General features: G+C 31.6%; 1 protein-coding gene across 4 annotated transcripts in view; it reads left to right on the forward strand.

Moving 5' to 3' along the window:
• LOC139523659 (guanine nucleotide-binding protein G(o) subunit alpha) overlaps positions 1 to 21893 on the forward strand; it is a 43675-nt gene extending 21782 nt beyond the window's left edge. For all 4 annotated transcript variants that reach the window (XM_071317842.1, XM_071317844.1, XM_071317845.1 and 1 more), the window contains 5 exons: positions 7603 to 7763; positions 14725 to 14853; positions 16976 to 17105; positions 17862 to 18015; positions 18841 to 21893. In XM_071317842.1, coding sequence (XP_071173943.1) covers positions 7603 to 7763; positions 14725 to 14853; positions 16976 to 17105; positions 17862 to 18015; positions 18841 to 19028 — 762 coding nt within the window. In that variant the 3' untranslated portion in view covers positions 19029 to 21893. The remainder of the gene's footprint in view (positions 1 to 7602; positions 7764 to 14724; positions 14854 to 16975; positions 17106 to 17861; positions 18016 to 18840) is intronic.
• The last annotated feature ends 410 nt before the right edge of the window (positions 21894 to 22303 follow it).

Genomic DNA, 22303 nt, shown 5'->3' on the forward strand with positions numbered 1-22303 from the left:
CTTTGGCCTGGGTTGGGACACCCCCCCCCCCCCCCCCCCCCCCCCCCCCCCCCCTCCCTTTTTTTAAATGGCTGGATCCGCCTCTGTGTCTACTAATGAAATTTCTGTTTTTCCTTTTCAAATCTGTTAGTTTTTCGAAGATAAAGTATAAGATTTGAGTTTGGTAAGGTTTATTTAATTTTCACAAATTTACAGTTTACATAACTTGAAATTTTTGGAAATACTTGGGATTTTGTACCCCGGAATAGAGTACATGTAGTATATATTAGATGTGGTAGAACCTTTTGTACCCCGGAATAGAGTACATGTAGTATATATTAGATGTGGTAGAACCTTTTGTACCCCGGAATAGAGTACATGTAGTATATATTAGATGTGGTAGAACCTTTTGTACCCCGGAATAGAGTACATGTAGTATATATTAGCTGTGGTAGAACCTTTTGTACCCCGGAATAGAGTACATGTAGTATATATTAGCTGTGGTAGAACCTTTTGTACCCCGGAATAGAGTACATGTAGTATATATTAGATGTGGTAGAACCTTTTGTACCCCGGAATAGAGTACATGTAGTATATATTAGATGTGGTAGAACCTTTTGTACCCCGGAATAGAGTACATGTAGTATATATTAGATGTGGTAGAACCTTTTGGAAATTTGGGTCATAAATGGTCTTCATACTTCATACTTTATTTGGCCTTTTAACTTTTTATGTTCCCGCCTTAGTGAAGGGGGCATTAAGTTTGACCCTTGTCTATTTGTAAATCTGTTTGTCCTGAAATTGGTTTCTGTTCTTTAACTTTAGTTTGCCTTAACCAAATGTTATGAAACTTATACACAATGCTTATATGACCACAAAACTCAGATTTTAGTTGTGTCACTTTTACTGTTTTAGAGTTATGCTTCTTTGCAATTAATGGAAAAATTGCTGAATTTTACATTTCCTTTCTCTAACCTAAGTTTGCCTCCACCAATTTTGTGAAACTTACCGGACAGTATACACAATGCTTTTTACCACAAAACAAAGGTCAAGTTATTAAATTCTTTTGATTCAAGTGTCACTGATGAGTGTTTTTTAGACGAAATATATGTCTGGCATACACAATTTTTAGACTGTTATCTACATGTATTATGAGTTTATTAATGCTAGTGCTGACTGTAATGCTATCAGGCAGTAGAAATGTTTCAAAATTTTAATTTTTCAATTCCTAGAAAAATGTTGACTGCGTCATTCATAATACATTCTTTTGGTATTAATTTATGTTTTTAGGTCACAATGTTATCAGACTATATTTATATAAAGGAAAGGATGTATTTACTTTAAGTAGTATTATTATTATCCTCTTTAAAGCCTTTAAAATACTTCAGTTTTCATATATCTATTTGAGGTCGTAACTTGAGGCTTACAAGAAATTTAAGAAGTGATATAGAGAATATTCTACTCAAATATGATGTATTTTATTTTAAGAAGGATTACTCTTAACACTTTTCCCACCATTTGAATTTTTTCAATATGTAACATTTTAAATCTTTTAGAAGATTTTGATCTGGGTTCAAATAATGAGGGGGTTTAATGATAATTGTGTCAGTATATTTTAAAACTAGACCTAAGAATATTCTTTTATCTTTTTTATCATGACCACAACCCTCTCAAAGTGGGAGGATAAAAATTATTGGAAAAAAATGTCAAGTTTAGTTTGATAATAGGTTTAATGTATGTTTTCTGGTAAAGAACAAATTAAATGTTAAGGTACTTTTGTCTTTTGATCTACAAATTGGTATATAATGTCAAAAAATTAATATTTTTTTTAGAAAAGTAAATATTATATGGTCAAATAATGAGTTTATAATTATAGTATGAAAAGTATAATCTAGATATAGTTTTCCTTTAAACAAATATAGTTAGTACTCACTTCCATTTCACATTACAAATCAGTAAACATTTAATTACGAGATATTGAGAATAATTTTAATGGGAAAATTTTGAACAATATGCAGGTTAACCATACACAACAGAATATAACAGCCAATACTATAAAATCAATGCCTCCTTCTGCAGTGGGGAAAATTGACAACTTTGTTGCCATAGCAACCACTACACATTGAGAAAAAAATCAAACTCAGGTGAACAAGTCTCTGTATATTTTGATGATAACATGTGAAAACATAATAGAAGATTATTAGTTTTGTTCTGATAATTAATAGAACTAGTCATTAGTTTAGTGTTTCGATAATTAATAGAATCGGTCATTAGTTTGGCGATAGCTTCATTCATCATTTAAGCTATTATTTATAAGTATTATTGTCATGTAAGATTTTCATTAAGCTAAATTGAATAAAAATGTTGCTTGCTTTAAGGTATTTTTATACGACCGCAAAAATTTTAATTTTTCGTCGTATATTGCTATCACGTTGGCGTCGTCGTCTGCGTCGTCGTCGTCGTCGTCGTCGTCCGAATACTTTTAGTTTTCGCACTCTAACTTTAGTAAAAGTGAATAGAAATCTATGAAATTTTAACACAAGGTTTATGACCACAAAAGGAAGGTTGGGATTGATTTTGGGAGTTTTGGTCCCAACATTTTAGGAATTAGGGGCCAAAAAGGGCCCAAATAAGCATTTTCTTGGTTTTCGCACTATAACTTTAGTTTAAGTAAATAGAAATCTATGAAATTTTGACACAAGGTTTATGACCACAAAAGGAAGGTTGGGATTGATTTTGGGAGTTTTGGTTCAAACAGTTTAGGAATTAGGGGCCCAAAAAGGGCCCAAATAAGCATTATTCTTGGTTTTTTTGCACAATAACTTTAGTATAAGTAAATAGAAATCAATGAAATTTAAACACAAGGTTTATGACCACAAAAGGAAGGTTGGGATTGATCTTGGGAGTTGAGGTCTGAACAGTTTAGGAATTAGGGGCCAAAAAGGGGCCCAAGTAAGCAATGCATTATTCTTGGTTTTCGCACCATAACTTTAGTATAAGTAAATAGAAATCTATGAAATCTAAACACAAGGTTTATGACCACTAAAGGAAGGTTGGGTTTGATTTTGGGAGTTTTGGTCCCAACAGTTTAGGAATAAGGGGCCCAAAGGGTCCAAAATTGAACTTTGTTTGATTTCATCAAAAATTGAATAATTGGGGTTCTTTGATATGCTGAATCTAACTGTGTATGTAGATTCTTAATTTTTGGTCCCGTTTTCAAATTGGTCTACATTAACTCTTTACCATTCGGCAAAAATTGCACTATTTTTGACGCAGAGGAACGATCAAATTTCAATCATTCACAACTTTCTTATTACTGTTAGTAGACTTATCAACTAAGACTTTTTATAGAAAATAGTTTTTCAGTAATATTAATGACAGGTTTTTTATATTTTTTTTTATCATATTGGTCACGTGATAATCAGTCCAATGTCACGTGACAACAACAAAAAAATCGGAAAATTGTCAAATTTCGATTCAAAATGGCCTTTTTTGAAGTTTATTTATGGAAATAGTATCAGCTGAGCATTCAAATACAATGTCAGGAATAACATCTCCACGAAAAAGAACCCTCAACGGTCTATTTGTGTTAGAAACAGCAATTTTTATAGCCAAACATGCTATGTGGTGATTTGGGTCAAAATTGCTATTTTTGAGCTTTCTGGGTAAAAAACGTAGCTAAACTGTGCAACTGAAGTGCATCTACACGTTTATCCCTACAATCATTTAAAAGACAAAAAAACAAAAGTCTGGCAGCCTCAGCATCCCTTAGTTACCAATTTGTAATAGATTATCTGAACATGTATGTCTCTATTATTCTATAAACGACTATAGCCAAAAGACAGACAATCAACTTTGTCACAAGGAAAAAAGCATTTTCAATTTGAAATTAGAATTAAATTAAAGTCAAGTCAAGATATTTAATATTGGTATTGGTTTTTTTCAACCGTACATTCACCCTTACGGGATGCGAACCCGGATCGCTTGATTACTAGCCTTAGATGCATCCCCTCAGCTACGGAAGCAGACGGTTAAATTGGATTAAATTCATACTTATTTTCAATGTTGTTTATGATATTTATTTTTAAGTTGACCATTAACATACAAATATTACATTACAATAAGGAACTTAGAAAGACGTAAAAACTGCATTTTTTACATTTTTAAAAGAACACACCATGTGGAATGGTGTGTAAACCAGGGGAAAATAGGGGAGAGGGTGGAAAGGGGGGGGGGGTACTAATGATTTAATGTCAAAACCAAGTAACACAAGTAGTAAGAAATGCATTTTATTTATACTATTTGGCCTCTGGAACCACAATATGCACGTTTTTACTGGTATGGGCAGAAATTCTAAGAAATAGTTGCTGAAAGTTACTGACATGTTGACAATGTTCACTGTTTGTATTCGTTTTTCGTAGAAATTAATAATAGGAAAGCTTATTGAACCTACATTTTATAAAGCCCAACACATAACTGAAAGAAAAAAATCCATAATGAACCGATTGTTGCGGTTTATAGAAACCAAACACTATGATTTGATAATTCAAGATTTACACAATTCTACAGTTTTTTATGTTAAATTTTAGCTGATTTTTTTAAAAACGTTGATAGTTTAATTGCTTTATTTTACCATAAAGATCAACCCAAAAATACACAACTGGCGTTTTAACGTGTAGCTGAAACTCACAGGTTTCATTTAAGCCCTTGGTGAAATCTGTTGATAGTCAAATGACAGAGAACTTAAGGTTTGAATCCAAATTTTACACAAAAAAGTGCTTATGACCCGAATTCGGGTCATAGGAACGGTAAAGAGTTAAGGTCCAAAGGGTCCAAAATTAAACTTAGTTTGATTTTGACAAAAATTGAATCCTTGGGGTTCTTTGATATGCTGAATCTAAAAATGTACTTAGATTTTTGATTATTGGCCCAGTTTTCAAGTTGGTCCAAATCGGGGTCCAAAATTAAACTTTGTTTGATTTCATCAAAAATTGAATAATTGGGGTTCTTTGATATGCCAAATCTAACTGTGTATTTAGATTCTTAATTTTAGTCCTTTTTTTCAAATTGGTCTACATTAAAGTCCAAAGGGTCCAAAATTAAACTAAGTTTGATTTTAACAAAAATTGAATTCTTGGGCTTTTTTGATATGCTGAATCTAAACATGTACTTATATTTTTGATTATGGGCCCAGTTTTCAAGTTGGTTCAAATCCGGATCCAAAATTATTATATTAAGTATTGTGCAATAGCAAGAAATTTTCAATTGCACAGTATGCAGCAATAACAAGAAATCTTCAATTGCACAGTATTGTGCAATAGCAAGAAATTTTTAATTGCACAGTATTGCGCAATAGCAAGAAATCTTCAATTGCACAATATTGTGCAATAGCAAATATTTTCAATTGCACAGTATTGCGCAATAGCAAGAAATATTTAATTGCACAATATTGTGCAATAGCAAGAAATTTTCAATTGATTGGAGTTATCTTTCTTTGTCCAGAATAATAGTTGAATCAACTTAAATCATTGTTTTATACAATATACAATGTATATTCACTTTTACTACCAACTGATAAATTAAAACAATCTTTACCATTCAGTGATAACAAGCACCTTTTGTTACATTTTAATATTTTATGATGTATTTAAATGATTAGTTATTGTTGCAAACTCCATTAGAAATTTGAATTGAGATCAGTTTTGGAAAAAGGGAAAGGGGGATGTGAAAAAAAGGGGGGGGGGGGGTTAAATTTTTCTCATTTCAGATTTCATAAATAAAAAGAAAATTTCTTCAAACATTTTTTTGAGAGGATTAATATTCAACAGCATAGTGAATTGCTCAAAGGCAAAAAAAATATTTTAAGTTCATTAGACCACATTCATTCTGTGTCCGAAACCTATGCTGTGTCAACTATTTAATCACAATCCAAATTTAGAGCTGAATCCAGCTTGAATGTTGTGTCCATACTTGCCCCAACCGTTCAGGGTTCAACCACTGCGGTCGTATAAAGCTGCGCCCTGCGGAGCATCTGGTTATTCAATTTAGTTAGAATTAAACCGGATATATTGCTATGGATCTATTTACCGAAATATGTTGCATCTTGTGAAATAGCAGAGAAATATTGAAGTCATGTTTTAATTAAGATTTAGTAGAGTTATTCTTATTTTTTTTTCAACTGAAAATTTCAGTCTGTCATAATTTTTTACAGGTTTTGAGAGCTGGTCTGGTTAATACATTGTTGAGGATGTTTTAATTAATCTTTCTATAAAATAACTTCATATTAATTCTTTTAATATGGAAATGAAGATTTTAGCTCATAGATATGTTAAAAGTGATGGTTTTGAAATTTATGTGGACCAACAATGAACTGATCACTGGTTTGATTTGATTGGCTATTAAAGTCACACCCATAAATGGTTCTTCTTTCTATAATAAAAATATCAGGTTTACAGACTTTGTTCTTGGACAACACCTGTGTGACATAACTCTTCAGGTGTAAAAACAAATCTCAATTATGTACTTTATCCTAAGCTGTTACATGTATTTTTTAGGCTATTCTGTATAAGGAGGTAAAAAAAAAAAGGCCCCTCCCAAAAAAAACAAAAAGCAAAAACCAGCACACTTTAATAAACCAAATTAACTCTAAATGAACCACCACATCTGCACTTTAGATATAAGAAAAGCTTAAGGGCAATTGGCAATATGAGTTGGGTTAGTCAAAATAAAAAATAAAAAAGTGAAAACTGTAATTAACAAAATTGATTAACATAATTAAGTAACTTGGATTGGCATATAAAGTCTCACACCTATAGATGGTTCTTCTTTTTATGATGGAAAATATAAGATTTACAGATCTAGACAACACCTGTTCAGCCTAATCCTTCAAGTCTATAACAAATCTCAAATTTGTGGTTAAACCTCCTAAGCTGTCAGTGGAATTTTTATAGGCTAGACAGTTTAAATAAGTGGGTCAGTCAATAAAAAAAAACAAAAAAAAACCATTATAAACCATAATTAATTCAAAATCGGCCATCTCTCCCATCTTTATAAAGAAAAAGAGTTGAGTCAGACAAAATGTTTGAAAACAGTGACAACTGTAGTTGACAAAATAAAGGGAACCCTCCCCTCCACCTCCCCCAGAAAAAAAACAAAGGAAGTATAAAATATATCAGAAACCTAATTTTGTGTTTCTTCCAAAAGTGCCAATAAAAGTTAAAGGTGTACCTTTTGAGGCATACATTTTGGTGATTTGGTTGAATTGAAAAAAAATGAATAAGGCCGTTAGTTTTCTCATTTGAATTGTTTAACATTGTCTTATCGGGGCCTTTTATAGCTGACTGCAGTATGGGCTTTGCTCATTGTTGAAGGCCGTACGGTGACCTATAGTTGTTAATGTCTGTGTCATTTTGGTCTTTTGTGGATAGTTGTCTCATTGGCAATCATACCACATCTTCTTTTTTATATTGTACAATAAAAGAGGGTTTAAAGAAGAAGCCTCTATTATTTAATAGAGGTCTATTGAACTCACAACTCCCTAAATTGTGAAAAAAATATATCAATCAAGCACGTAACTAACCCTAAACAACAATATATATTAGTTTTTACATTTTCCTTTTTCAGTCTGATGCAAAGTTAGTTTTAGATGTGATAGCACGTATGGAAGATACTGAACCATTTTCAGAGGAACTTCTAGCTGCCATGAAAAGATTATGGGCAGACACTGGTGTACAAGAATGTTTTGGGAGATCAAATGAATACCAATTAAATGATTCAGCAAAATAGTAAGTTTTTACAGTCAAAAATTTGTTAGTGAAGTACCATCAAAGTAAACAACAAGTACAAATTACAGTGTAACCTGTGTTATCCAACACACTGGGAGACCAGAAAAAAATGTCATATTAATCAGAGTGTCAGAATACTCAGGTTTTTTTCTGCAAGGATAGGAATATTTTGGTACCATGAAAATGTATCGTTTAAAGTTGGATGTTGGAATAAGCAGGTGTGGGATAAGACAGGTTACACTGTACTGTAAATCCAGAAATTATTAGGAGGTTTAATCAATGGGAAAAATGTGAATGGTTGAGTTATGCAATGATAAGAACTTGCATTCTGCCCTCATATCTGATATATACATCTACAAGCAGCTTTTCATTAAATTGCAATAATAAATCTCACATTTTTGTCCATTTTACAAAAAATGCATCATATCTGAATTTACAGTACCAGCTTTAGTTCATTGACTTTTCTTCTTAACTTAGGCCAAATTAAATAGTATGTGTGGTTCCAGTTACATCAGGGATTTTTTTATTTTATGTTTCTTTTTACATTGAGTCTATGGGAGCAACATTCTGACTTAAACATTGCCTAATGAAAAATGACAAAATTCATCTTTTTCGTAAGCTATTATTAACAATATAAGTAGGATGGGTAGGATAACTGGAACCACAAATATATTTTTATTTGGCCTTATAATAACCATATAATGACCTAATAATAATTCTTTATGCATGGGGTTATATTGCAATCACATTGTCTGTCATTCCATTTGTCTGTCTGTTATTTCATCTGTCCATTTGTCCAACAGATATTTTTCTCACACTTTCCTCAGAAACTCCATTACATAATTACTTCATATTTGATTAACAGCTTGACAGTGATGAGAAGTAATGTGTTAGCACATTTCTGTAATATTACTGAACAGAATGACTTTCATATTTTATCAGTACCTCAACAGTGATGTAACATGATTGCATATTTTGGATCTGTCAAAATACCTTCCCTGTACTTCATGTTTTCCCATACTTAGAATTCTAAATTGGGGTGTTATGCTTAGTTGGACCACACCTCCCCAACATTGGGTTGACAGGCTGGTGATACAACAGTTGATCTACCATTCTCACCCCTCTCATTACTTTAAAACTTAACAAATTTCATGTTTGTCCAGTAGTAAGCTAATTGTAATTGTGTCCCTGTCCCAGTTTACTGGCTTTCTGTCTGTCTGTCTGTCCATCCATTACACATTTAAGAGCATGGATATCTAGAGAAATCTCCGACTAGTTACAAGTTGTAGCTTTTTGATATATATAAATGTTAACAAATTTCATCTAGTTATGCTATGACACTTTCAGGTCCTTTGATATCCAACTTCCTGTTTACTTAAAAACTTGCATTTTTTAGAAATTTCTGTCCCATTTTAGTCAAACAAAATTGAATTAGGGTATAACTAGTGAGAAAAAGCTCATAGTTCATCTTAAAATATTTAGTTTGACCATGTACTTGTTATTGTGCTAAATTTTATATGAAGTGCTGCCACGCCTTGAAAATTCAAAATATTAACAGACCTCACAGTGTACAATGGTGTAACTGTTTCTCAGCCTCATTATAAATATGACAATTGCCAGACAATATATTACCATATAAGGTTAAAACTACTAGAAAAAAAAATTTGTAAGGGTTCCGCGGAACCCAGTGTCTCGCCTACTTTTGCTGTAAATCGCAGGCTCAACAAAAATAAGGAAAAAAATCAATAAAAATATTCCTCTTGATACTATCTTATGATTGTAAGAAGCTTCTGTCCAAGTTTGGTAAAAATTTAGGATAGTTAATGAATCTAATAAATGTTTTGAAAACTTGAACTGCAGACTGTATGTAATGTTAACTGGAAGAAAATCTAAGTCCATTTAAAAGTAAAATACAGAAAAAAATGGAGTTATCTTTTTACAAAATTTACTTCTGGATACTATCTTATGATCATAAATAAGCTTCTGTCCAAGTTTGGTACAAACCCAGGATAGTTTAAGAAAGTTATTAAAATTTTAAAAACTTAAACCACAGAGTGAATGTAATGTTTCCCCGCAGAAAAACTAAGTCCATTTAAAAGTAAAATACGGAAAAAATGGATTTATTTTTTTACAAAATTTACTTCTGGATACTATCTTATGATCATAAACAAGCTTCTGTCCAAGTTTGGTACAAACCAAGGATAGTTTAAGAACGTTATTAAAACTTTAAAAACTTTAACCACAGAGTGAATGTAATGTTTCCCCGCAGAAAAAACTAAGTCCATTTATAAGTAAAATACGGAAAAAATGGAATTTTATTTTAAAAAAATTTACTTCTGGATACTATCTTATGATCATAAACAAGCTTCTGTCCAAGTTTGGTAGAAATGCAGTATAGTTTAAGAAAGTTATTAAAATTTCAAAAACTTTAATCACAGAGTGAATATTTGTGGACGCCGCCGACGACGACACCGACGACGACGGAATGTAGGATCGCTTAGTCTCGCTTTTTCGACTAAAGTCGAAGGCTCGACAAAAATGGAAAAAAATTCTTGTTTCATTTCCCATGATAGGATTTCATATTGGAAGGATCGGTCAAATTGCAATATGTGTGGATGTCATTTACAAATGATAAACAATAAAGATATATATGGGGTGACAATTGTAAGCAAATTCAGGCATGGGTCCAGCCATTTTGAGAAGGGAAAAAAGGGGTAACCATGAAATTGGATGTAACCATGAAATGTAATTGTAATAAAAAAAATAAAGGGGGGAGGGGGGGGGTCCAACACCTGGATACCCCTCCTGGATCCACCAATCAATCTAAAAGTAGATTAAACTGATGTTGAATAACTGTTAAAAAGCATCATATTGAACATAAATGTTTATATATATATGTGGGAAATACTATCAATAAACATATGGCTTATTAATTCTAATACCTGCAAATTATGCAAAGTCAGCAGTTTTCACAAATAGGTTAGTAAACTCCCGCCCCCTTTATGATGCATGCCAGAAACTGCAGGTAGCTCAGAACAATCACATTAGATGGAATTATATTTAATAATCCCAAGAGTAAACTTATTTATGCTCCATGAATACATAACCAATATTCTGCCCACATATTTATTAAAAAATAATATTTTACTTCATACAGACCAAAGATTATACACAAATGCAATTATTGATTTAATTACCGTATTTATAACTTGTTTACTAATCAATTCCCCCATTAGAGATACAGGAAAACATCATGAGTCATTTTCTCTACTAAAAATATGCACTGTTCAAATAGAACTTCTATCGCTTTGCTATAAATATCAAAGTTCAAGCTGCTTTAAGAAGATATGTGTGCCAAAAAGTACATACAATTATTCATGTATTTCTCCTCCAAAGATTTGAAGGTAGATTTCACACTCAATATGTTGATTACTGATTCTAAGATGTACAATCAGATAAACATAATTACACCAAACAAATAAACGGTTTTGTGACTATGGTATGTTAGATAGACCCCAACTGATCAAGACATTCAGCAATGGAAGATAAATGAATGGTGTACATTCTTATGATTCCCAGAAGGAGACGATGTGCACCTTAGACATATCTTAAAATTTATACTAGTTTATGGCACTTCTGTCATGTCTGTAAAAATTCTGTGCTAACCCTCTCTTTACTTTTGAGTCTTCCTCAGAACTCAATTTGTCTGCTATCCAACAGTATTTATACTGGTAAAATTCCCAAGATGTGTCGCTACAAAATGAAACATGGAGATCATTCATCATGTACACAAAACGAAATATCTATGAATATCTATAGTTATCTCCCCTAAAAAGGCGTGGTTTATGAATCGGCTGTATTTAAAAGTGGAACCTTTGAAAAAAGGTCACAATTCTAGCTTAATTTTTTCACTATTTATACATTATTTTTAAAATAATCCAAAGAAAAGAGGGAGTCCAACCTCTAGAACATCCCCTTTCTTGATCTTACAATGAGAGCTGATGTGAATTTTGAACACTTCCTGTTCAGGACAGAAGTCTAATAAATTATTGATGGGAATGAATTTGTATACTTCTGCATATTGGATATTAAAACCATTCTTAATCATGTTTATTTATGACCTGCCTGGTTGCAGACTATATGATATTCGACCCATTCTTCCACCCACTTAATGTACAGAGGAGTATATCATTACAATAATTAAACAGTTTAATTTGATGCATATAAGAAGATGTGCAGTTTCAGAAAACAAAATTATTTAAGAACAGAATAATAAATATCTGGTCACTTTGGGATTGGTGAACTGAAACCCAATAGGAGTTTGCTCTGATATTTGTGTAGGCAGCCAATGTTTTACGCAGAATATTGAAAATTACGCAGTCTTTGTTGTTTTTACATAATACTATATTATCTATGAGATATTAGAATTGTTAATTATTTTATTTTTGACAAAGTATCAATTCAAAAATAGCGACAACTGTTCCTGATTTGATGCATGTATAAGTCTGTTTAGCCTTAAGATGTCAAATTCAAAGATGTTCCTTATCCCCTTCCTCACTGCACCCAAAAAACAATGATTGGTGAATTGTAATCATTATTTCTTGATAGTACAATAGTTTTCATGGATAGAAATGTTGGAAATTATATCTAGAATTTGAAATAAGGCATTTGATATTCTATCAAATAAAATGTTAAAAAATATGCATTTGTTCTATCTACAGTAAAAAAGGGACGAAAGATACCAAAGGGACAGTCAAACTCATAAATCTAAAACAAACTGACAACGCCATGGCTAAAAATGAAAAAAGACAAACAAACAACAGCACACATGACACAACATAGAAATCTAAAAAATAAATAACACGAACCCCAACAAAAAACTAATTGTCTCCCTTTCAACAGTTAGTGAATGAAATACTGATTGATTATCCCGCCTGATGGTTGCATAAGTCTACCATTTGAAACACCTAAATCTTTTACATAATTTCTTGCAACTATTCCAATTTTGTTTTATTTTAATAAGAGCTTTTTTAAAGAAAGTATTACCTTCTCCCACCAAATTGCTATTGGAAAATGTTGAAAAGTAAAATTAACAAAAATACCAAACTCCAAGCAAAATTCAAAATTCAAAGTCCCTTATAACAAATGGCAAAATCTAAAGCTCAAACACTTCAAATGAAGGGAAAACAACTGTCATGTTCCTGACTTGGTACAGGCATTTGCTTGTGTAGAAAATGGCGGCTTAAACCTTGTTGCATAGCCAGCTAAAATTTAACTGTAATGTTGCCTAAGCTTCAGAGTTATGTAAGCCATTTAGACAATTACATGTATCCATAATAACCAAAGGAGAAACATGTGAACATTTGGTTGTCACTGCAATATAAGACAAGGTGACCTTTGTATTGAGCTTCAAAGTGCATAGGTAACACTACAGAGGATCAAGGAGTGATTTTTGTCGAGCCTGCAACTTTTGTTGCAGAAAGCTCGACATAGGGATAGTGATCCGGCGGCGGCGGCGGCTACGGCGGCGGCGGCGGCGGCGGCTACGGCGGCGGCGTTAGCTCACTTCTTTAAAGCTTTATATTTTAGAAGGTGGAAGACCTGGATGCTTCATACTTTGTATATAGATGCTTCATGTTACGAAGTTTCCGTCAGTCACATGTCCAATGTCCTTGACCTCATTTTCATGGTTCAGTGACCACTTGAAAAAAAAGTTCAAATTTTTTGTAATGTTGAATTCTCTCTTATTATAAGTAATAGGATAACTATATTTGATATGTGCGTACCTTGCAAGGTCCTCATGTCTGTCAGACAGTTTTCACTTGCCCTCGACCTCATTTCATGGATCAGTGAACAAGGTTAAGTTTTGGTGGTCAAGTCCATATCTCAGATACTATAAGCAATATGGCTAGTATATTCAGTATATGGAAGGACTGTAAGGTGTACATGTCCAACTGGCAGGTGTCATCTGACCTTGACCTCATTTTCATGGTTCAGTGGTTATAGTTAAATTTTTGTGTTTTGGTCTGTTTTTCTCATACTATATGCAATAGGTCTACTATATTTGTTGTATGGAATGATTGTGAAGTGTACATGTCTAGCGGGCAGATGTCATGTGACCTTCACCTCATTTTCATGGTTCAGTGGTCAAAGTTAAGTTTTTGAGTTTTGGTCTTTTTATCTAATACTATATGCCATAGGTCAACTATATTTGGTGTATGGAAATATTTTATGATCTTTATGTCAGTCACACAGGTTTTATTTGACCGCGACCTCATTTTCACGGTTCATTGCACAGTGTTTAGTTTTTGTGTTTTGGTCTATTTTTCTTAAACTACAAGTAATGTGTCAACTATGTATGTTGTATAGAAGCATTGTTAGATGTACATGTCTGCCTGGTTCATCTGACCTTGACCTCATTTTCAAGGTTCATTGGTCTTTGTTTAGTTATCTTGGTTAATGTTAAGCTTATGTGACAGTTGTAATAAAGCTTAGCTTTATACTTAGGACTATCAACATAATATCAATGATTATTATAGAAGGCGAGACATTTCAGCGTGTGCACTCTTGTTTCTGATTTAAAAGGTTCAATTTGCTTATTAGACTCACATTATAGAAAGGGGTCTCATTGGGGGGTTCTGATCCCGGATCCCGCTTACTGTTTTGTCAGATTCTTGTATCCAGCTTACACTATGTACGTAAGCAATTCTCATATTTTGGTAATTTCCTGTGTCCCGCTAGACTTATTTCCCGTTTTCACGGCATAATGATTTGACTTTCAAGTGTCACCTTTACTAAAAATCGGCAATCCCGTGTCACGCTTAGACCCCAATGAGACCCACTAAAAAGTGACAACATGACAAACATGTAATTCTTTTAATATAAATTTTCTGTAATTTCAGGTTCAAAATTAAGGCTATTCTTTGATATAATCATGAACTTTCAACTTTGTTTTTTCCAGCTTTTTAGATGATTTAGATCGTTTAGGAGCTAAAGATTATATGCCAACAGAACAAGACATATTACGAACTAGAGTAAAGACAACTGGAATAGTAGAAGTACACTTTTCATTTAAGAATTTAAATTTCAAGTAAGTATTTTATATATGGTGGCGCCCTCCTGGTTTTTATACATGCTTATGAGGGCAATAAAAACTCCAAAACTGATGAAAATAAGTAGCATAGAACCATGTTGTAAAATATTCATACTATTATTCCATTACTCTTAGAACTATTGTAAGATTGTCAAATATAAATGTGGTCAGCAAAATAATAAGAAATAGAAGAAGATAATTGGGTATATTTCAGAAAGAAACCCCCCAGAGAAGATCTAGGGTTTATATTATGTTGATTTTACAGGAATGTGGGTTCATTTTCTTATCCATAGTATACAAGATACATGAAAACTTGGGAGAAAAAAATTTTTTTGTAGTTTTTCTTTAAGATTTAAGTGTTAGGTGTATGATAGACCTTTAGCATGGGGTACAATGTTATGACAGCAATCCAACAACAAAGGGCACAAGTTTTTTTAGCATATTTAAGGAAATGTGTTAAAAATTATAATAAGGATATTTTTGTTGCTCTTGTTATGTGATCTAATTGTAACATTCTATCTTTCACACAGGATAATGTTTAAATACCGTAGTCTATCAAACTCACACATAAGAGTTTTATCTTATATTTGGGGTTAGGTTGAAGTAGGTATGACTTCATCTGAAGTATTACAACCATGGAGGTAAATGAACATTTGTCTGCAATACCTTCAAAAATAGTTTATTAAATTCAAAGTATTTCAAATTTTTGTAAAGTACATTTTTTATTGCGTGTATTATTTGCAAAAATATCTATCTTAATTTCCTTCTGACTGTTTTCATCAAAGTCTGTGTGAAGATATAGAATTCTTAGTAACAAGTGCCTTCCTGTTTATACAAATTTTTGTAATATCATAATTGATTTTTCGTATAAATAGATTTCCATGGCAAACAGTAATTCGTCAGGCATAATTAGAAATGACCAATAAAATATTGATATACATCAACTGGTTATTTGAACATGTGATGTATTTTAACATCAATTTATCGGAATATATTACAATGTATTAGTTATCTTATAATTTATTGAATTTTTTCGGGAAAATACGATAATGAAATCGATTTTTGTTGATGACATCATCGTTGGTTTTTGTTCAAACCTCTGAGCTATATCTCTGGGGAATCTATCTTTCTGAAAATTATTCTTATCTTTTTGTCAAGGGTTTTACAATGTTGCATTATTAATATTGATCATTGTCTGTGTTCATAACTTGGATGACATTAATTGTTAAGCCCAGCGAAGAAATTTAGGTCAGTCTATCGCTGTAGGCTCCTGGGGCCTGCAATTTTACCTGAATGTTGCATTTAAGTAAAATAATGTGATTTGCCTACTAAATTTGATAGAAATTTAGTTCTTTGGCAGTACAGTTTTTGAAATACATGTATTGGAGAAGAACAAATATGCTTTTGGTCCAATTTCAATTTTCAGAGTTTTTTTTTACAGCCATTCACAATATGATAAACAATGAATTACATTGATTCAAACATTTAAGCCTAACATATTCTATTTGAATTCAGGTCCACAGCTTGAAGGCAAGTTGACAGCTTACACTTAATAATTACACATATGGAGTACTGGATGACACTCTTAAGTAATTCTGTGTACTGTAAATTTAGAAATTGTTGCAAGATTTTTTTTAATACAAATCATGCAACTGGGTGAGGTGCCCAATAATGAAAGGTTGCATTGTGGTATATGTACATATATCTGTATGCAGATTTTCCTGAAATAGAAATAATTGATCTAGCATTATTTGATCATTTTTCAAAAAGAATTCAATAATAGATTCATGCAATAATTTCGAACTTACCATTTCAGAATCTAATGCATTCTGGGTAATATTTTCAAAAGCTCGCACCAAAACATTGTGATTTTTTTTAAAACGTTCTAAAAATGGAAATTCAACTAATGACATAACGTTATTCTCATTTTTGCGTATGAACAATGAGATTACCCATAGTCCTTTAGATTCTGAAAGGCGTATTTACAGTATCTGTTTTTCTCTCTCACTCTTCCACATACACTCAACACATGTACTGGTTTGATGATGTCATGGTAGAAGGACCAGGCTGTTTTGGAGGAAATAAACATATTTGTATAAGTTTCTTTTCCCTTTTACAGATTATTTGATGTAGGAGGACAGAGATCAGAAAGGAAGAAATGGATACATTGTTTTGAAGATGTAACAGCCATTATATTTTGTGTAGCAATGAGTGAATACGACCAAGTACTACATGAAGATGAAACTACAGTAAGTTAATTCTTTTAAATCAATGATGCTCATCTATTCACTTACTTATTTTCAAAATGTCAATTCCCCATGGCAGAGTCCAAAGAATTTAGAGAATATTTAAAAAAAATCTTTACACAAAAGTAAAAAATTGAAAAAAGATATGCTTCCTATGTTAAAAGAGCATGACATGAAACCACTTATTTTGATTCCAACAGAATTTTTTTTTTCGTTTCAAGACAACCTTCAGACATGTTTGAAATGCATCCAATATGATTTTATGAAGCAAAACATTCTTAAACAACAGGTGTTTCATGAATTTAAGTGAACAAATGCATATAAACTTACTATTTTAAAGATTTTTTAAAATTTCATTGCAAGAAACTCCCACAGAAATGTTCATTTTTGCCTCGTGCATTGCAAACTCAATTAAAACATCTTGCATGTGTCAATCTTTTGTATGATTAGAACATTGCTTCATTTACAAAGAAATGTTTTGCATAAAGAGCTGAGTCAAGTAAGACAGGCTCATTGATGACAGATAAATTAATGCATCACAAAGCATAAACTTATTTTGTTCATAGGAATGTGACTTGATTCTTTAATAGTACTTAAGTTAGACTTAGTTGCATGCATGCTACAGGTGTTTTTGACTCTGTCTGAAAATGGTGACTGTTAATCAGTACTGCTAACATGTTTGAAAAGATATTTTTGTGTTTTGTCTATCACTAAACTGTATTTTGTCTAGCATTAAACTGTGTTTTGTTTCTTTTCCAGAATCGAATGCAAGAAAGTCTAAAACTGTTTGATTCTATTTGTAACAACAAATGGTTTACCGACACATCTATTATATTATTTCTTAACAAGAAAGATCTCTTTGAAGAAAAGATTAAGAAATCATCATTGACAATTTGTTTCCCTGAATATACAGGTATGTATAAACCATTCTCAAATATCCATATAATTAATCTGTACAAAAGAAATGACAGAAAAAAGTGGAATCTAATTTTTAATATCAAAAAGTAGATTTGAAAAACACAAAACAATAGATCAGCACTGTAATTGCTGTTTTTCTTCTCAAAGTCAAAGTTAGGCCTTGCACGTTGAGCGATAGATAACACATTACAAGTTCAACCAGTTAGCATGGAATTCTTTGGTAGATAATGGGTAAAATATCTTGGAAAAAAATGGCAGAAGTTGCTTAATAATCTCATTGTAAAAAACAGCAATATCTCAAACAAACTTAGGCCACATGGATGTATTTGTTAGAAAACTTGGCAAGAAATAATGTATGAATAGGCAAATAATTGTACAACACTTATAACTCTAATTTGTTGTGAAGTATCTATAGACTAAATTCTTGACTGAGAAACCTTTATATATAAATAGACCAGCCTTTGTTGGAAACCTTTATATATAAATAGACCAGCCTTTGTTGGAAACCTTTATATATAAATAGACCAGCCTTTGTTGGAAACCTTTATATATAAATAGACCAGCCTTTGTTGGAAACCTTTATATATAAATAGACCAGCCTTTGTTGGAAACCTTTATATATAAATAGACCAGCCTTTGTTGGAAACCTGGGTGTTTCAGAAATCAAAGGTATTAAGTACATTGAATGCCTGGTTTATAATCTTTGTTGAATGCAGATTTAACAGTTTTGTAATTTTCCTCAAACTTTTAGTCTTGATGAAAGATATTCCTTGTGTATCTGAGTATTGTGCACAGAAATCATATCATATGTATTTTACAGGTAATCAAACATACGAGGAGGCAGCTGCTTATATCCAGGCACAGTTTGAAGCTAAGAACAAAAGTTCAACGAAAGAAATCTACTGTCATCAAACTTGTGCAACTGATACGCAGAACGTCCAGTTTGTCTTTGATGCTGTTACCGATGTAATCATAGCCAACAATCTACGTGGATGTGGCTTGTATTAGTCTTGGGCTGTCGAGCGTTTGTATGTGATTTGTATTTCTACGTGCATTGTGAGAATCAATGTGACCATGACATTAGTAAACAAATTGACAAACAATCATAATTTGCAAAGTTCCGAAGTACTGTGTAACCGTCTGAAATATTAAATGTGTTATAACTGTGCAATTATGAAATAGTTTATCACCAAGAAATACCTACACAGTGATTATTTATGTTAAACACTAGAATGTGACTGCTCATGAAGAGATGTGGTGTAACACAGAAAGGTTGAGGCCAAGCCAAATAATCAGGACTAGAATTTTTTTTTTTAGAAAAAAAAAATGGATTGTTTTCTGGTCTTGACATCGAAAGTGAAAGTAGTATGATGAAAAGAAATGGAGGAAATATGAAATAAACCATTTCTATATTGTTGTCACTTGCTAAATCACAGTACTACAGATATTTCATGATATAAATGTTTTTTCTTTTCATTTTGCCTTGAAAATACCGTGCATTTTTATGTTAGTAATTCACATACATTTGTCATCAAACATCTGATGTAATTCTCTGTACTACCTATAATATATTAAGTAATCTGTATTTCGATGTGATAAATATAGAATATTGATAATACTTGGGGGAAATTCCCTTTTTATGCTTTGGTGGATTTCAGAATTCATATTCATTTACCGTTGTTCCAGAAGCCACACCTCCTTATATATGCAGAATACATTTACTGTAATGTGACATTTATGATTGACTAAATATAGATCACCAATATCATCATTTGTGAATTCTAAAGTCCACCAGGAAAGAGAGAGAGATAAATGGACAATGTTTATCCTTTAGAGCTCTTATATAATATATACTGCAATTATTTGTCACAAGTCTGGTATTAATCTATTTATGACTTGTGAAATTCTGTAAAGAGCTCAAATATTCTGTCTCAGTTTTTCTTTTTAAACAATTCCATTTAAAAGTGCTAGGGTAAGGAAAAAGATTAATATTTAGTTGTCAAGATTTGTTTTGTTTTGTAAATGGCATAGTAATATATAATCAGAAAGATGTATTAGAAGTAACATATTTTCATGATTGTACCTCTCTGATATCTACCGTTTCATGTTTCAATGGAATGTACATGTACTTTTGTTATTTTATATAATAGCAGCATTTAGCAATCCCATAATGCAGTATTCGGTTATTCAAAGAGTGCCAGTCCACTCTTCAACTATTCACATCAGGTCGAAATCACTGCTGTCATCAATTTCAGGATCTTATTGTTACCCAAACTAGCAAACATGGTACAAATTGAAATATCATATATAGATTGTCTGGTATATGTTGAGGTTTTTCAGTTTTCATATTTTGTGTTTTATACATGCCAAAATTTGATTTAACTTTTTATATTTTTTTCTGTTGTATTTATCAATAGAAAACCAATAGTTTACATTCTATTTTTTTCTAATTAAAATTATTTCTTGAGGATAACGTCTTTTTTTTCTAAGTATTTTACATTTAGTTCTTATTCATTATACACTGTAGAATTAATACATTTTATTACCATGACTACAGAAATATGGATAGCAAGTGTCTTTTTGTCTCAATGATCATAATGACAAACAGAACATTTTTATGCATTTTTCCTTTTTCAGTGCATGAGAAATATGTAATTTATTAAACAGGAGATATTAAAAAGGGAAGGGATCGTGCAATTTCTGGGAGGATTTCACCAATTTTCACAGCTTCAAATTATAATAAAGGTAGTATTATTTATGTATATTGTAGTCAGTTAAGTTAAACACATCAGTGTGTGATATAGATATTACAATATTGTTGGAATTATTTATAAAGATTATATGTGATCATGATGCATGTGAAATCTGAGTGCCTGAGAAGCTTGATGTTCAATTTTCTAGTTTCTGTGAATGTTTGTGCTATTTATGGAAAGATGACATTTTTGAGATATTGTGTATATTTGTGGATAAATATTTCCTTTTAAATGTAGAACATTACTGGGAAATTTGTAGCATTTTTTTTTTTCGGACAGTGGCTACCTTAATTAACCAGCATTTTTCAATAGTCATTATCTGGTCTTGCTTGTAACTTGAAGTTCTGTATAACTTATCATAGTAGAAAAAGTAAATAACTTCAGTTGCATGATAAGTACATGTATATAAGTTTAGAGCTATGAGAAATCACAAGTTTATTGTACCAATAACAGAACTTTTTGCCTGTTATAAACCAAGCGGAGATATAGTTTTTTTGTAGATTGGATTATCATTATAAACATTCAATTTATCCAGTTTTCAATTGATTTGTGTCAGTAACTTCTGTAAAAAAAAACCTGACCCAAAAATATAGAGCTAGGTGATTTTCAGTTAACGAAACATTGTGAAATTATCCTTTGTAAAAAAAAAAACGAAACATTGTGAAATTATCCTTTGTAAAAAAAAATAAAATCCACCACTTTACATAAACATTATGCTTTCAAAAAAGCTGTGGAAACCTGTAAACTTTGAACTGGTGTGGTAGGGTCATCTTCATACATGCTGACAACGTTTCTAGGAAACTTAACAAATATATTTTGACCAAAAAAAGACATCAGAAGTTTTTATGCTATTATGTGGACAATTTTTTGCATCTTGTTAACAATTAAAAATTAAATAAACCTTTTTTTCTTATGTGATGCGTTAACTCAAAATGAAAAATTACTTTTCAGTGACTATAAGATTGCAGTGGGAGCAAAATTTCCTTTGTAATTGCACTATATAATAAAAATTCAGTAATGATTTTATTTCAAATATTTTAAGTAAGCCATACTAATGGATCATTATTGTACTTAATACTTGTATTTGTATTAACAGCAAAATGAAAAAAAAAAGAAGAAAGCTTTGCTTTTATCATAATAACTTTAGATTTGGGACCATTTAGTAATCAAAATAATCATATTTTCTATGCGAATGGTCCAAATTCCCCAAATATGCTTAATTTCTTTGAAAAAAATAGCATTTTTCAAAAGTAGAGTGAATCTCAATTTTCCATTATTTCTTGATTTTCATCCTGCTTGAAAATGGAAACAGCTAAATATATACTAGGTTTAAAACAGTTAATATTTGTAGCGTGTTGAACAAACAAAGGAAAAAAATATTGCTTTGTGCTTGAGGTATTCTAAATGGGATTTCCTGTGATGTTTTGTAGAAATATTGTGTGTATTATGACATTAAAAAATCGTGTGTTTATTCAAATTGTGATGACAGTTGCTTAAAAGTAACAATGCTTAAAGAATTTGTTTCATTAA

Source organism: Mytilus edulis, chromosome 5, assembly GCF_963676685.1.
Source record: "Mytilus edulis chromosome 5, xbMytEdul2.2, whole genome shotgun sequence".
Lineage (NCBI taxonomy): Eukaryota > Metazoa > Mollusca > Bivalvia > Mytilida > Mytilidae > Mytilus > Mytilus edulis.